We start from the raw sequence: 16186 nt of genomic DNA, 5'->3' as shown, positions 1-16186 counted from the left end.
GTGTTACGACCTTTAAAAAAGAGGCTGGTTGCAGTTCAGCATACGTTAGAAATATTTACACATGCATTTCATTGTTTCCGGGCCATTAGTATAAAAATGATTAGCGTTAGCAGAGGGATTTTTATTATATAAGACTGAGGGAAAAAAAGATCCAGGGCTGCAAACTGTTATAGCACTGCCCGCTGCTGGCTCGGACTCCTGGTTATAAATAGACCATAGAATATAGATATGCAGTTGGCTATGTGCAATGATTCAGTTGACCCTGCGTGATGAAAGGCGTCTCTGATCTTCTCCCAATCAACATTTTCTAAACCCGCCTCCCGCCACAAAAAAAATCCATTCTCCTTGAAGTTATGTTGGAAGCAGTTTTTTTGGCTCCTTCTAAACCTTGAACCACACATGTAGGAGACCCCGAAATAAACATGTTTGTCTTTTTGTGTTCTGGAGGTCAGGAGGAGAAAAGAATACCAGGCTCACAGGTGGTCAGGGGAAGGAGGAGGGGGGGATGTGCATGGTGTTGGCATGTAGAGGTCTTTTCATCCCGTGGATCAGGCTTTTAATGGGGCTCCACCTCTGTGTATCCAGGCGAGGAGCAGGGAAAAACCGGAGTTGTGTCTTGTAGGTCTAATGAGAGCACACTGGCATTCGACACTGGGCACGGCTATAGGCCTACATGGTTTCCCAAGGTTACCAGGTCGCTGCAGAGCAAATCAGGCAACTTATATATAGCCTTGTAGATGGCGCTCTTTGGATTATGTCTTAGGGCTCTCCGGTTTCGTCTTCGGTGCGTTTTTTTGTTGCCTGAAGGGGGTTTGGTGTACGGGCAGGGGGTATTGTGGATCATGAAGAGGCAGCTATTCAGGTGAGGAGCAGGTTCACTTCACGCTTTCAGACCACCTCTCCTCACCCGCTTCATAATATACTGGAAAAAAAAGTTGTTTATGGTCTCACACACGTCACTCTTCCTCTGGAGCTATTCCGAGAAGACACCGAAGAAGACACTTTAGTTGGACTGGCAGGTCTGTGGAGAGGAAGAGCTGGGAGCGGCTGCACAGGAAAGACGTGAGAGGACAACAGGCTTCAGGGGACGCGATCACAGATTCTTTTGAAAGGCGGCTGAGGTTTGGGATCAGACCTCATCATGGATGTACTCGCCTTAGAGGCAAAGAATGTGACGACAGCAGATTCCGAGAAGAAATCCACACCGAGGCCAAAACCGAAACCTCCCAAAAAGGCCAAAAGGACCGTTTACTTTGAGGTGGAGATTGTGGACTTGAAGACCAAGGAGAAACTCTTACTGCTGGATAAGGTGAGCGTCACCATGATGGAGGGTCTCTGATTACACCCAGCATTTATATTTGAGCATAATGATTTTGCAGGACTCAAAATAACTTCTGATCACAGCTATTTAAGTAATTTTTTTAAATGCGTCAGATTTGATCACCTATCAGTGATTTCTGTTTCATTTTTTTCCTTTATTTAAACAGTCACACGTCTGTGCTAAAAGCAGCACGGGCAGAGACTGTGAATACTCTCCAGTGGAGTAAGAGGAGCCGTGTTTGTTTCAGCTCAAGAACCACAGAGTCATCACTGTTAGCAGACGGGTCATTTTAAAGATAATCATCTGCTTCACAGGCGGCCTGGTCAAGTGCAGCCATTATCAGTCAGGTTTTTGTATTGAGCCGGGGTTGCAGTTAAGAGGTGAGAATTCCCTCTTCATCAGGCTGGAATCTTCTGTTCTGCACTGGGCCAACAGGCGAGCAAGAGACACGCATGTTTATAGCAGCTTGTGTAAATGTGCAGAGTCGCATCAACAACAGGAGGGATCACGTTGCAAATGAAAACGGCAAAATGCAAGTCTGACACATTCCAAAAGAAACGACAACTTCTGCAGTAAATACAGTAACACTCATGACTGTATTTTTTAGTTCTCAGTATTTTATATTTCTTATATATTCAGCTCACTAATGTCTCTGATAGTAATTCTGTGTGGGTTTTGGTTGCAGGTGGAGCCAACTGCCACCATCTTGGATATTAAAGCCTTGTTCCACAAATCGTGTAAGTTTAATAAATGAAGATAACGTGTTTAATGTGGTTGGTTTTGGTTTACATCAGATAATAATCTCTCCATTCCCACAGATCAAAAGTGGTATCCCGCCAGACAATCTCTGCGTCTGGATCCAAGTACGTGTGCTTTGTCCCAATAACCTCCACAGATATGTCCAACTCTGTTGAACAACGTGTTATCTGATGTTGTCCGCGCTCATCTGTCCCGTTTCTCAGAGGCCAAGTGTCTCAGGGATGAGGATGTTCTGCAGACACTTCCTGTGGGAACCACTGCCAGCTTTTACTTCAGTGACCTCGGACCCCAGCTCACATGGGGAACTGTGAGTGCGTTATTAGGAAGTGTTGCATGTGTTAGCTGATGCTTTGCTTCACTGTGAGCTATGGTTCACTATATGATGTGTTTTTAGATTTATTCCTACCTTCATTTGGTATTGATTCATAAGAAATGAACTGGTCTTTGCCAAGGTTTGAGTATGGTAATTCAGTTTGTTGCTGATTCCAAGGATGCTTTGAGATGTAATCCTCTGAATATCAATGTTTATGCTGCAAGAAAACCATGCTCGCTTTCTGGGGATGATTTGGCTATGACAAACTAGCGCTGGAATGCAGCGGCCTGCTTTTCAAATTGGTCTGCAGAGCACAAACAATTTTCTCTCAGTGGATTAAGAGCATGCAAAACCACTGGTGTGGTCTTTTAGAATTCTTGCATTTTCAATATAAGCACACACTCTTCTCTGCCTTGAATACAAATATCAGAGCACAGTGACAGATAGTGGTGCTCTGCTGTGGTTCGTCTTTCTCTCACCTCTCCCTGTGCCCGTCCTGTGTCCTAGGATATATAATCTCGTGGCCCCATTTCTCCCAAAGGTGTTTATCCCTATGACCTCTCACCTGCCTTTCGCTGCACCTCTTTGCTCTCTCTTGCCCACACATGCTGTACATTCCCTGTCTTTACCAAACCGACTGACACAACCCTCAGCACCGTGCCAGGCGTTCGGCTACGATGCCGGTGGGTGCAGGGTGGTGCCCCGGCAGAGATCACCGGTAGCTGTTGGTCAGGCACGCTGAGCCAGGGCTCTGGTTAACGTGCTGATTCAGGGATCGACTTCCTTGTCAGCTTTGCAGCTCCTCTTGATCGTATAATTTGTGGAAAGCTGGTATTACAAGGTGTCTTAGTGTCTTATTTGCTCCGTGGGTACATGTTAAATACTATTATTGTTACATTGAATTGTTGCCAGTGCTGAGGAGAAGTAGTCTGAATTTTTTTGCTTTGAGGTGCACTTGACAAGTTGGGTTGTGGTTGGGTTGAGACCTGCTGGTGTCAGTTACATGTTCTCCCTTTGGCAGGGAGTGTAGACTGGCAGAGTGCTGCTCTGACAAGGAGAAATGATTTACTGGTTAGTGTGGACGGTAGTTAGCACTGTCGCCTCACAGCAGGAAGGTTCTTTGTTTGATTCCCTTTTCAACCAGGGCCTTTCCTGTGTGGAGTTTGCATATTCTCTCAGTGTCTGCATGAGTTTTCTCCGGAATTCTCCCACAGTCCAAATACATACAGGTTAGGTTAATTGGAGAGTATGTTGACCCTGCTGACGTCGACGACCTGTGTAAGATGTATCCTACCTGTCGCCCACAGTCAGCCGGGATTGGCTCCTCAAAGGATAAACAGTATAGATAACTAGAATGGCAGAGTTCAATTCACTATATCCTTATCATTATATCCTTGGATATAAATGTTGGATTGTTTTCATCAAGAACCATGAATTATTTTGAGAAATCTGTGAAAATGTTGAAACCCCCCCAAAAAGAAAGTGGAAAACAAAAAGTAGATTGGTTTAAATTGAATCCTGCTATTACCTTGGAGGTAATGCATGGATGGATGTTTGGTGTGTAAAACGACACGGTGGAGAAGTGGTTAGTGGTTTGGCTTTTCTATGTGGTTTACTGTAGGTACTCAAACACAATGAAAGTTAGATGTGAATGTGAGTGTGACTGGTTGTCCTGTGGTTGACTGGCGACCTCTCCTGAGTGTACCCCCCCGCCTCTCGCCCAGTGTCAGCTGGGATTGACTCCAGCTCCCTTGAGAACCTAGGCAGTGACACAGATAAAACATGGATGATAAACATATGTTCTACTAAAGAAACAAAACTTTAGAGCTGGTGTGTTTTGTTCGCAGACATTTTTTAAGCACCTCTGTCTGTTCTTTGCTCCCTGCAGGTGTTCCTGTCAGAGTGCGTAGGTCCACTGATCATCTACTTAATGTTCTACTTCCGTCTCCCCTTCATCTACTCTCCGAAATATGACTTCACCAGCAGCAAATTGTGGGTCGTACAGTGAGTGTCGTGTTTTCAGGGAACTGTCTGGTTGCTGCCGCAGTGTGTCTCTGCACAGATGCCCCCGCTCAACATGGCAAACAGTTGTGGAGCATATTACAATGTTGACACTGAGTCAGGGCCAAGTATAATTGACTGCAGGTGGACGATGTATAAATCATTGCTCAACATGGGACTGTGTGTGTGTGTGTGTGTGTGTGTGTGTGTGTGTGTGTGTGTGTGTGTGTGTGTGTGTGTGTGTGTGTGTGTGTGTGTGTGTGTGTGTGTGTGTGTGTCCTGTTGCAGCTTGGCCTCCATGTGTCACTCCCTCCACTACGTCAAAAGGATTTTGGAGACGCTGTTCGTCCATCGTATCTCCCACGGGACCATGCCTCTCAGAAACATATTCAAGGTGAGCGTGTCGCATACTCTGAACTTTGATATTCACACTTGAGCTCTGTGTTCTTGTCCTTGGAAATCTGCATCAAATGTACGCGAAGCCGCTGCCTTGCCCTGACACTTTAACTTATTATAGCCCCCTTTCTATTCCAGAACTGTGGCTATTACTGGTGCACTGCAGCTTGGATGGCGTACTACATTAACCACCCTCTCTACACCCCTCCCTGTAAGTGCTGAACACTGCGATTCTCACTTGAACTCATCAGTTGTAGTCGACATCCAGCTTGATCTCTGTTTGTGTGAAACATCAACAGATTATGGGACGCAGCAGGTGAACGCAGGTCTTTATATTTTCTTGGTGAGTTTTCACGTGTAGAAGATGCATCTTTCTGGCTCAGGAGAAATCTTCTTCCAGATAAATTACAGTTTCATAGATGTTCATCTTTCTCACAGGTCTGTCAACTGGGGAATTTTTCCATCCACATTGCACTACGTAACCTCAAAATTACAGGTTTGAATTTTGTACCACTGATATAATGGTGTTCATTTCAGGGCAAAGGCAACGATTAATCTGTGTTTCCCTCTCAGGTTCAAAATCTAAGAAGATTCCTTATCCCACGAAAAATCCATTCACGTGGATTTTTTGGCTCGTTTCTTGTCCGAATTACACGTACGAGGTGAGAAGATACACAAATCCACTCATCATTTTCAGACAAATGTGATTTAAAAATATATAATGTTGGAATGTTGTCATGAAAAATTTAATTACATTTGAATACAAAATTTGAAAATGTTATGAATTTTTTTAAATAAATATTCTATGATTTTTTAAATCTTTTTACATGAATAATAAATTATTTAAAAGTTTGGATTTATAATAACAAACCTGTGAATTAAAGATGTTATTCAAATTCCTTTTTAGTCTGTTTAATTGCTCAAATCATGTTTTGCATTAAAGTATTGAAGCCAACTATAAATTACTATAGACTGTATATACAACCCCAGCAGCCGATACTGTCTTTTATGGGCTTGTAATATATGATGCTGCCATCTGCTGGTTACACCCTGCACTTTTACCATGAATCTCAATGCACTGTGTGTGTGTGTGTGTGTGTGTGTGTGTGTGTGTGTGTGTGTGTGTGTGTGTGTGTGTGTGTGTGTGTGTGTGTGTGTGTGTGTGTGTGTGTGTGTGTGTGTGTGTGTGTGTGTGTGTGTGTGAACTCCCTGCTCACAGCTGGGCTCCTGGATCGGCTTCACAGTGATGACCCAGTGTGTGCCTGTGGCTTTCTTCACTCTCGTGGCCTTCATCCAGATGACCGTGTGGGCCAAAGGCAAACACCGCGGCTACTTGAAGGAGTTCAGAGATTATCCAACCCTGCGCGCGTCCATACTCCCATTCATCCTGTAGAGCCAGAGGAAACAAAGGTCACCACACACACCCCAGCTCCTCCCTGACTGGGTCCTTTTTGTGGCCCTCCTCCATCCATTTGGATGTCAGACTGTTTCCTGAGGTGAACGGCATGGAAACATCTTGATCACATGAACTCCATGAAACGTGTCCATCCATTATGAGGAGTGGCAGTTACAGACTGGTGAATGCGGGACTGAAGGAAATACAGAACAGTCTTAATTTAATGTATGTGAATTTGAAGACAGAGATGAAGACATATCCTTTTTATTTTGCTACTTTGATGAGTCGTAAAATATGTGATGTAGAGTTTTGTTTGCATTATGTCCGTAGCTGTCCGCAGTCCAATCAGTGAAGTTTCCCACAGAGCTGGCAAACAAAGGGGCTAATCTGCATTGTCAAACTAGTTTGCAGCCTGGAGCTGACAACTTTGTGGCCTCACGCAGCTCAGCACTGATCTGACAGATCCAACTGACCTACACATTATTTTACTGCTGTTAGATCTGGATTAGAACTTGTGTTCCGATTCCCGGGTTTTTCACCGTGGCTTAACGTTTGTCTGTACTTGAGCATGAGTGTATTTCTGGCATAGGTAAAGTAACAGAGAGAACAACACTGTTTATAGCGTGCACAGACACGTCCGCACAAAAATACACCTCTTAGTCATACAGGACAATTACATTGCAAAAGCTATTCAGCTGAAAAAGCAAAAAGACCACGTTTCAGTCATCAAACTTTTATCAGTGTGTTATGTGCATTTTTCGTGGAGTTAGCTTTTTCCAACCTGTTATTGTTTTGTACTTATCTGACAATTTGTGCAGGGTTAAATTCATATACAGGATATTGGGGAAAATTCATTCAAAACCAAAAAGATAAAGCTGTTGTAACCTATTTTAAATTTCACAGAAGGCTGCATCAGCTGAGCCTCCTTAATAAATGAGGAATTTGGGTGATATTGAAAAAAGAAGTCCTGCTGTAATTTGAATGTGAGAGGGCAGCGTTGAGCAGAAATGTTATCTGCAGTGGAAGTTTTGTTTACAATATTGATTGACTGAAAGGGCCATCAGACACTGTCGACCAAAAACACTGAAAACAAGAGGCTTAACAGAGAGACAAGCTTTATTTGAGACTCTGGAAGAGGTGTCAATGTTACAGACAAAAGAAATGAGACGAGATACTGGGGAGATGTTGACTACATCAAATGGAATGTTACAATTCAAGTGGCTGGCTTTGATTAAAACACAAAAAGACGCTGGATAAGTTACACATGGATGAAAACACAACATAATATTGCATTTGATCAAGAAATCTGCAGGTGCCGAGCAACTGTATTTAATTCAAAACAATAACTCAGTATTACAATGACATTTCCCGCATGTTTATTACTTAGGTTTGCTTATGTATAAAAGCCAATTTTATTAGGCAGCACATCGACTGGTCACAGCTATCTGAAATTGTTCCCAGAATGCAACTGTATTAAGTTGGACCACATTAATTTATATATAATAAGATAAAACAAGAAACATATTGCCTTGCCAGCAAGTAGTAGTATATCATCTTGGTTATACCACAAAGACGGTATCCAGCATCAGCAGCAATATAAGTCAGGAATCAGACTCTGTTGACTTGTGATGCAGATATGTAGATTGTCTGACTTCCCCCAGCACTTTGATTACATTTAAATCAATTCAACATATGAAGAAAAGAAAACGCACAGCAGATGTGCTTTGTGTTTATCTGTGTGACTTACATACCTTTTCTGGACTGACAGAAGGTAACGTAAAAAAGACAGAGGGAGGACACAGGGGAGAAATCTCCGACCTGCGACAAACCAACAGTTTCTTGTGGACCCAAAACCGCGACAACACTTTGCTACAGCCATCTTGTATGTGTGAGTACATTAGCCCATAGGTGGAGCACTTGGTGCAAGGTTGAGTGCTCTTCACCGGCTGTATCACCCGTCTTTTACTCTTGCAGGACGATCCTTGCTCTTAAAACAAACGCTGATCGCAGCAGTCTGTTGCCTTCACACTGTCCTCACCCGGGTGAAATGGCAACTATTTGAAAACCAAAGACCATAATGAGAGGTAGGATGACTGTCATTCAGTTTCTGGTCATTCTCACAGTGAAAGTTCATTCCACCGCAGCCTTTCTCTCCCCACTCACCCTCTACATATACTGTATATGAAGGTGGGTGGCAGGATCCAGATGGGAGAGGGCACTGCATGCATGAGTGGGTCAATGCAGCATCGTCTGTCCGCCATGTGAACCACCCCTTCAGAGGTCTTCGAATTCCAGGAAGTGGGTCCTCTGCAGCACCTTCACGTGGCGCTCGTAGATTTTGAGGGCAGGTCCGAGACGGATAGACAAACCGGTCAACACATCACTGCGCTGCATTAGGAGAAGGGACTTCCCATCGATTTCCTGTTGGTGAGAGAAAAAAAATCATGCTCTCAGTTAGAATCAGCCTTGAGTTTCTAAAGCTCTGTGCTGAATGCTTTATTTCTTTAAAAAAATATTTTCTAAGAAGTTAAATGAGCTAAATTCATGTTTAAAACAGTGAACTTTGTATTTCAAGAGAGAAGTCTGGGAATTTTCACAATCATTTGAAGAATGAGGCCTAGACCATGCAGCTAAATACTGGTCACAACTTGCAGTTAACTATATGTGGACAGTGCAACACACTACATATTAACTGCAGCTAAAAACACTTAAAGGGATAGTTCACCGAAAAATGAAACGTGATCCATGCTCCAAAGGGCTCCAGAGGAGGATATCAGAAGACATTTAGGATAAAAACATTGTATAAATGACTCCGTTTCGACTCGCATTTGAATGTCGGGGCTTATGGACACTTGGTTGACACCACAGGAGCAGTATGGAGGCATTTTATGTTTTTTTCTGTTGTTTTTTTTTGGCGTTTGAAGAATCGGTCACCATTTACTTCAATTGTATTGGATTTGGCTGCAACGCTGTTTACCCCTGACACTCGCAAAGGGTTTTGTGGACTCAAACACTTCACCCACCCCCCATCGGCATAGTGGTGAGTAGATAATGAGGGAATTTTCAATTTTGGGTGAACTATCCCTTTAAGGTGGTGGAATGCAAGTTTGGTTTTCAGTGTACGTGTGGCGCCCTCTGTGGCAGCTTGTGGGGGTGCACTAACCTGTGTCCGAAACGCCACCGCCTGCTCTGGAAAGCCCGCAGCTGAGAAGTAAGTGGCCACATCTGTCACGGTCCACTGCAACAAGTTCTGGCTCATCTTTTCCTTCTTCACAGAGCTGGAAGAAGTGAATAAAAAGAGTCAGAAACAATGACCACACAAGAACGCTATTTCCCACTTTAGTATTTTAAAGCCTTTATGTGGCCTTGTGAATAGTTAACTGTATTTTTAAAGTGTTGCCCCTCAGAAATAAGCACTATTGATGCACAATGGATGCATTATTTAAAAAAGAAAGGTTGGACAAAGGTTGATAAAGGTGTGTAAATCCATTTTTGAAAGGGGAGAGTAGACATTATCTGATTTAGTGGAAAAAGTAAAATATTAACCTATTTCAATAAAGATACTCACATTTCTTCGCCTTTACCACCATTCAGAAGACCATCTTCAATTGCCGTAAAGGGTGATATATCTATCTTCTTTTTAAATGTACCTGTAACCAAAAGGGAATCAAATTACATTCATTTTCTGCCTCAGACCACAACAGTTTACCATTTATTTGTATATCTTACCACATAGAAAACATGCAATGGATGGCCACAGGATCTATCTTGAGGCCCAAGTTAACATGACTCACTATGGAAGCAAAGAGAAGGCTCTCTGTAATATGTGCTCAAACTCGTTCTAATTGAATGTGCAAAATAAATTCAATAAAATGTTCAATTAATGTTCAGCTTCATATTCTTGACATCCACCAGTGTGATGTCAAACAAACAGCAGCAGAGTTGAGATAGAATGGAAATGATGCTTTTCCATGGTAATAGTTTGCCACACTAAGGCCTCTGCTGTCATGGTACACTTTGTTTTTCTATTAGACTTAGTTCACGGTTCAATACAGTGGGGGTACAATGAATGAGAGCAGATGCAGCACCCTTACTAAAACAGGCTGCTTTCACAGGATGCTGGCAGGACTGAATGTAGTTTGCCTGGGAGGAATACCCAAGAAAACTGTGTTTTTGTCTTTGTCATGTGTCACATGATGACAAAGACGAAAATCCCATCCTAAGTTAAGTTCACAGTGACATGGTATTTGTGCAGAGATCAAATATTTTGGTGTTTTTTTCTTTTTGTAATGCCATGTCTATAACCACTTCATCTGCATTAACACTAGCATGGCACATTTCAGATTTCCAATAAAGATCCCATAGTAAACTACACAACAAACTGTGTTTACTGGTTTACATCATGGACTGTACATAAAGATGGACATTGCGTCGCCACTTCTCATCCAGTAATGAAAGCAAAAAAGTGAACACTTGAACATACATCAATGTGATAAGAACTGCCCTAAATGACAGGACAGAAAAATGTATTTGGTGTAAATTCTGACTCTTTAGTTTGGTTCCTGGCCCATCCACTAAGATGGAGGAGGCATGACCTATACTGACACCAGCCACCAGGAGGCAATCGAGAAATTTTGGCCTCACTCTAGGGGCCCATCCACCTTCATATTCAGAGGAAAACTCTGATGTGAAATTTACTTCTTTATACAGACAGCTTTTTCAAACTCTCTGCAGCTATGATTTTATCAACTTCAAAACTTCCTCAAGCTTCTGCCATTAACGGTGCAGTACTGCACAAAGGCAGTGAGCAGGTTTAACAGTCAGAGGGAGCACCACCTGGACGGGGGGCGGCAGAACAAGCTCGTCAAACATTTACAAAATCTTGAGCGCACCTCGAGGCCAGCCCTTGTAAGGACGGCCAAATAACAACTAGAATGGAGTGAGGCTGTCATTAGTTAACGCCCCTTACGTGTTTGTGTGGTAGTTTACAAACAAGTTTCCAAAATGAGAGAGCAGTGGAGTGATCTATGTTTCCTCACAGGCTACACAGCAGCTTTAACAAATAAAAATGCGGAACTCGTTAACTCACAGTTGTCAGATGGCAGTGACAGTGTCTGCGGTCTTCCATCGGATACATTCCTGCTCTCGTCCTGTTGGCAAAACCAAACCGAACAAAACAAATGAAAGATGAAAATGTCGGGTGGAAAGCAGAGGCATCAAAGACGCGGGAGACACACAGGAGTTGTTATATGTCACAGAAGGGAATAAAGGCCAATTACCAGTCGTGCTGCATAGTCTGGTACCAACTGGTCGGACAAAGGGCTGCTGTCCTCCACCTTTCCTCCATCTTCTTTCTTCACGTTATTCTTTAAAGCACAGGGGCTGGTAGTTACGGAGGGGACCGCTGGCTTCAAGGCTGCTTCTAAGACAGAGCGAACAATTAGCATCACACACTAGTATCCTCCATACTGTCCACACCTTACTTTATTTACCTGAAGTATTCATTTGATCATTAATAAAACAAGTGCATTTTTAACGTTGTCCATTAAACCTCAATAACTGCTACAAACAAGCCAAGGAAGCACTTCTAACTGCAGAAGGTTATTGCTAAGCCATAGTGTTTCCTCCTGCAACTCCGTCCCTGGACTATAAGGCATTTTCTACTGTCAACAACTGTGTCAGCCTGCAATTAATCATCGAGACAGTAAAACACCTCCATCCCTATTTTGATTACTAGTGCAAAACTATGCATACAGGCGGCACATAAAGCAATATCATAGTGCTCCATAATTCCGGGTGTGCGTATCAGACTGTGTCTAGCAGTGTGAATACCTTTGTCTCTCTGCATTCCTGGGTGCTGGCGCTCCGCTGGGCAGACAGCAGAATCATAAGCCCAGTCATTGTGTGCGAGGGCCCTGGGGCTGGAGGGGGGCAAGGAGCTGGGCCTCTCACCAGCCTTCTGGAAAGAGACAGAGTCCGGCCCCGAGCCGGGGCCAGAGCCGAGGCCGGGGCCGGGCCGGGTGCCAGAGGGAGAGCAGGGGGCAGAGAATGCTCGCACAGTGCTACAGTGCACCACAGCATCTTCATGCGTGCGGCCAGGGGAGGGCCTGTCCTGCCCGTCCTGGCTTTCATCAGCCCCCTCCTCATCTGCATTACTGTCTGTGTCCATAGCCATAGAGGTGTCAGCCTGGAAAAACACAAGCATATGTTCAATTTACATCCTTTTGCATTTTAAAGCAACAGTCTCTAAAAATAAACTGCATGATGGGATATGATTATATGATATGTAAAACATACAAGGTGGGTGCAGAGTTCAAACAACCAACACAAGAATGTCCTAATATTCGTATGGATCAATAGAGATTAAGCTTGAAGGGAGGAGATCCTTTCTAAACGATGAAGTTCATTATGAGACACAAACTTGCACCGTGTGAGCCTGGTTGTTGTCATAACTGAGGAGAACATGCTCATACAGATGTCGCAATTTGACCGCTGTGGTGGTAAATTATTGCCTTTGGGTGCCTCCTTCCCTTCCCGCGGTGCGGGGAGTGTTGTGTGCAGACAGTCAGGGAAGCCCTGCCACCCCAAATGCATTTACACGCAATTAAACCTATGTGCACGGGCTCCATGTTATCTGATATGCAACTTGGTGTAACACACGCGCACTCGTTCCTTTCGTTGGCTCCGTCCCCCCCCCCCTCCACATTTTCTCGACGGCGCCCAGAGTGAGAAATTACCTTGTGTGCGACTGCGTGTCCAGGACTCGGCAGTGTCGAGCACAAGAGCGCACTAAAGCCCGCCCCGCGCCTGAGAGGAGCAGAGGCGCTGGTACCGCGTTCACCCGCCGCGCTGCATTTCACACAACTTTCACCGAGGACACGGTCACAAACACACGATGCCCCGGCACCACCACCACCACCCTCCCCGAGGACCTCCACACACACACGCACGCACGACACGGTCTCCATCAGCCGATACGCGCACGGTGCGTCCCCGTGTTCAGAGGCCTTTATGACCAACCATTCAAACACACGGGAGAGAGCGTAAAGGAAAGGGGCCGATGGGAGGCGGTTTCTCTTTTTTTTTTCTTTTTTTTCTCAAATTTCCTCCAAAGTGCGCATGGAGTTTGGGGAGCCGCGGTAGAGACCTCGCCATTGTGTCTGTGCTCTTTAACGGATCGAGCGCTTCCCGGGGCCGAGCGGCGGCAAAGCGGCACCGGAGACAAACCCCCCCCCAGAGCTTTAACTCGACGGACGGATCAACAGTCCGATCCGATCACGACGAGTACCCGTCGATTTTCGTCCACTTTGACTTTGCACCGGGTCAACGATTTGCAGCGACGAAAAGAGTAACGCAAAAAAAATAATGAGTCCGTTATCGGACACGTCACTGCCCATATTTTTTTTCTACCCTCGTACTCGGGTAAAAGCTGCATAACAAGCCCCGGAGGAGACGCAGCCGCCGGTACAAAGTGACCAGGCGCTCGTTTTTTTTCAATAAGCGACTGAGAACAAAGTCAATTTGATCTCAGCTTAACCCAAATCGGACAGACGCATCCGCCATGGAGAGCCGGACGAACAGTTTGCGGTCGCTTTGCGTTGACTTCAGCTCTCGCGCACTGTCGATTTCACCACTTTACGATCATGCGGTTCATCTCAGACCGCTGTCAGCGATCGGCTCTGACGGGCACGGCTGAAGGTGACGAGCCGCTGCTGCGCGGGACCAGCGAGAGGCCACGGCGGGGCGGCTACAGCGCCGAACGCGTTTGGACGTGACCGGGCTCGGCAGCGGCGTGTCCGACAATGGGTGCAGGGGTTCGACTTTATGCACTGCGTCTGCGATCGTGCGTCGCTGCAGAAAACAGACGCAGTTTGCAAACGCGAACCGGACCAACGTGTGTCGTGGGGGAACTTTAGCGTCGAGGCTCGTGGATTCGCTTCATGTTTGCACAGCGCAGAACAGGGTGATGGGCTTACATTTAAAAGTCCAGACGGGAGGAGGAGGAGGAGGGGGTGCTGGAGGGGGGCATCTCGTCATGGACCGATGGGATATAAAAATGCGTCTGGACGTGTTTCTGGCGACATTTGGCTGCTTGGCCTGGGACGGCTGTGCTCAGTTCCCCCTTGATGTATAACAAAATAAAATGAAACAATCAACAGCCCAACAATGTCCCAGCGTCCCCCCATCGGGCTCCCACATCCGCGGTGTTTCAGACTTTTTTTTTTTTCCTTCTTTCCCTTCACCCACTCCCACTGCTGACAAGTGGCTGAGGACGAGCACGCGCGTTTCCCGTCCGAGCTCACAAAAATAAAAGCATCGTCGAGGAGAGCTCATTTTGGTGGTTGTATTTTGAAAGCACTTCCGGCTCCAGGCGACTACTTTCATATAAACTTGACCCCCCGGTCCTCCTCCCCTTCGCTCAACGCCGAGTTTGGGGCTTGAAAAGCGCTTTCTGCCGCTGATAATGGAGGCTCGGGCTTTTTATGTTTTTGCGGACGAACGGGACGGTGCAACTTTTCGTGCCCGTCTGCACCGCCCGCGTTGAGGCGCTCCTCCGCCGGCGCCTCGTTCAATGTGCCACGCTCCCACTTCACGCGCACCTTCTGTTTTTTTCTTCTCCTCCACCTCGGTAGCGCTCGAGCGAGGTCCAACCGCCGCTCCCCGTCTGCGGCAGTTTTTTTTCGGGTGCACTTGCAAAATCACAACCCCCTCCCCTCCCCTCACCACTCCCCGTGTGCAGACACACTAAAAACACACGTTGACAATGAGACCGCGCACACGCACACAGCCCGCATACCGAGCTCCTATCTCCACCTGTTAATGTGCCGTGATGTGATATGACAATGAGCGGAGGGGAAACATGTCCTCCTCGCGTCAACGTACCTCCAGGTCCTCCTCGTCCTGGTCAGCGGGACCGAGAGCGCTGTCCCCGTTGCTCAAGTCCGAGTGGCTGGCGTCTTCCACCGCGCTCCGTCTCGCCGCCGCCGCTAACGTTACATCGTCCTTTTTGCGGCTCCTCCGCTGCACCTTGGCGGCGTTCCGGTACGAGACGGAGCCCTTGTAGTTAACTTTGAGCACCGTCTGCTCCTGGATCAGTTTCTCCAGCTCCGCGCAGGTTCGGTCGGGCTCGGACCCGTGTCGTCTTCGGACCATTCGGCAAATTCTCTCCAAGTCCGGCCGGGCTTTCCGCGACCGCAGCGAGTCGATGGTGTCCAGGATCCACTCTCGGTACTTGGACTCGGTCATCTCTCCTCGCTCGCTTCTTTTCGCTCTTTTCTTCTTTGCTTAGTGCGTCAGGCCGTGTTCGTCACTCACGGTGTTTTTCGTGCGCCGCGGTCCGAGCCCGACTGAGAAGCGGAAACCTCGCTGAACGCCTCCTGCGTTTGCGTGTGCGCTTAAGGTGGAGCGACGGATTGCAGCGAAAAGTTTCACTCGAGAGGGTTTTTTTCCCTTCCATTTAAGGTGGAATGTGCAGTCCTGGATGGGGACGTGCGCGCGCACTCGGCCCCATGTGCGCCCCAATGGCTGCCTGAGGATCTCACTTTAAAAAGTTGTTAGAGCAAAAACTAACATGAACTATTGATGAGGCTACTGAAGCTACATGCAGTGATGCGTTGGTCTGTAAATCTGAAGGTTTTTTAACATCCTATGTTTTGTCAGTCACTTCGGATTGCAATTTTTTTATTAGATTACAAAATCTAATTCAACAGCTAGAGTCCACATGCTCACAATCTCAAACTAAGATGAATTAAGTGCACAGTGAAGGGGTCATTAATGAAAGTACAGAAGTAGTAAATCCAGTAAAACAAATCCTGTTTGGTTGTCCTTTTAAATACACAGGCTACTTTCAATCACTATTTATATTGTTCAGCATATTGGAGCCACAAATAGTAGTAACCCAATCGCTTAAAAAGTAGTTCCACTAAACTCCAAAACACAGATTTGTAATCTGCAGTGATTCTGAAATGAAGGACCCCAACCACAGGGTCTAACACCATGT

The 16186-nt window shown here is 45.8% G+C and overlaps 2 protein-coding genes across 3 annotated transcripts; one reads left to right on the top strand and one right to left on the bottom strand.

The window, feature by feature from the left end:
- Positions 1–674: 674 nt before the first annotated feature.
- Positions 675–7147, top strand: tecra (trans-2,3-enoyl-CoA reductase a). 2 transcript variants are annotated; one of them, XM_035180698.2, is made up of 11 exons: positions 675–1309; positions 2007–2058; positions 2140–2184; positions 2284–2387; positions 4282–4397; positions 4683–4788; positions 4929–5001; positions 5090–5133; positions 5229–5286; positions 5364–5452; positions 6010–7147. In XM_035180698.2, exons 1-11 carry the CDS (start codon positions 1142–1144, stop codon positions 6181–6183), a joined length of 1029 nt encoding a protein of 342 aa, XP_035036589.1. In that variant the 5' UTR covers positions 675–1141; the 3' UTR covers positions 6184–7147. The 2 variants fall into 2 exon arrangements, with proteins under 2 accessions (XP_035036589.1, XP_035036590.1); XM_035180699.2 differs by having other exon boundaries at positions 1173–1309; positions 1488–2058.
- A 137-nt stretch (positions 7148–7284) lies between these two features.
- On the bottom strand, positions 7285–15683 carry samd1a (sterile alpha motif domain containing 1a). The gene is made up of 7 exons (XM_035180696.2): positions 15070–15683; positions 12019–12373; positions 11466–11608; positions 11276–11336; positions 9755–9836; positions 9350–9464; positions 7285–8607 (listed from the first exon to the last, which is right to left on the bottom strand). Exons 1-7 carry the CDS (start codon positions 15430–15432, stop codon positions 8461–8463), a joined length of 1266 nt encoding a protein of 421 aa, XP_035036587.1. The 5' UTR covers positions 15433–15683; the 3' UTR covers positions 7285–8460.
- Between the last annotated feature and the right edge of the window lie 503 nt (positions 15684–16186).

This window comes from Hippoglossus stenolepis, chromosome 16 (assembly GCF_022539355.2).
Source record: "Hippoglossus stenolepis isolate QCI-W04-F060 chromosome 16, HSTE1.2, whole genome shotgun sequence".
Lineage (NCBI taxonomy): Eukaryota > Metazoa > Chordata > Actinopteri > Pleuronectiformes > Pleuronectidae > Hippoglossus > Hippoglossus stenolepis.
Note: the sequence above shows the minus strand (reverse complement) of the source record. Positions and strands in the feature narration are given on the sequence as shown.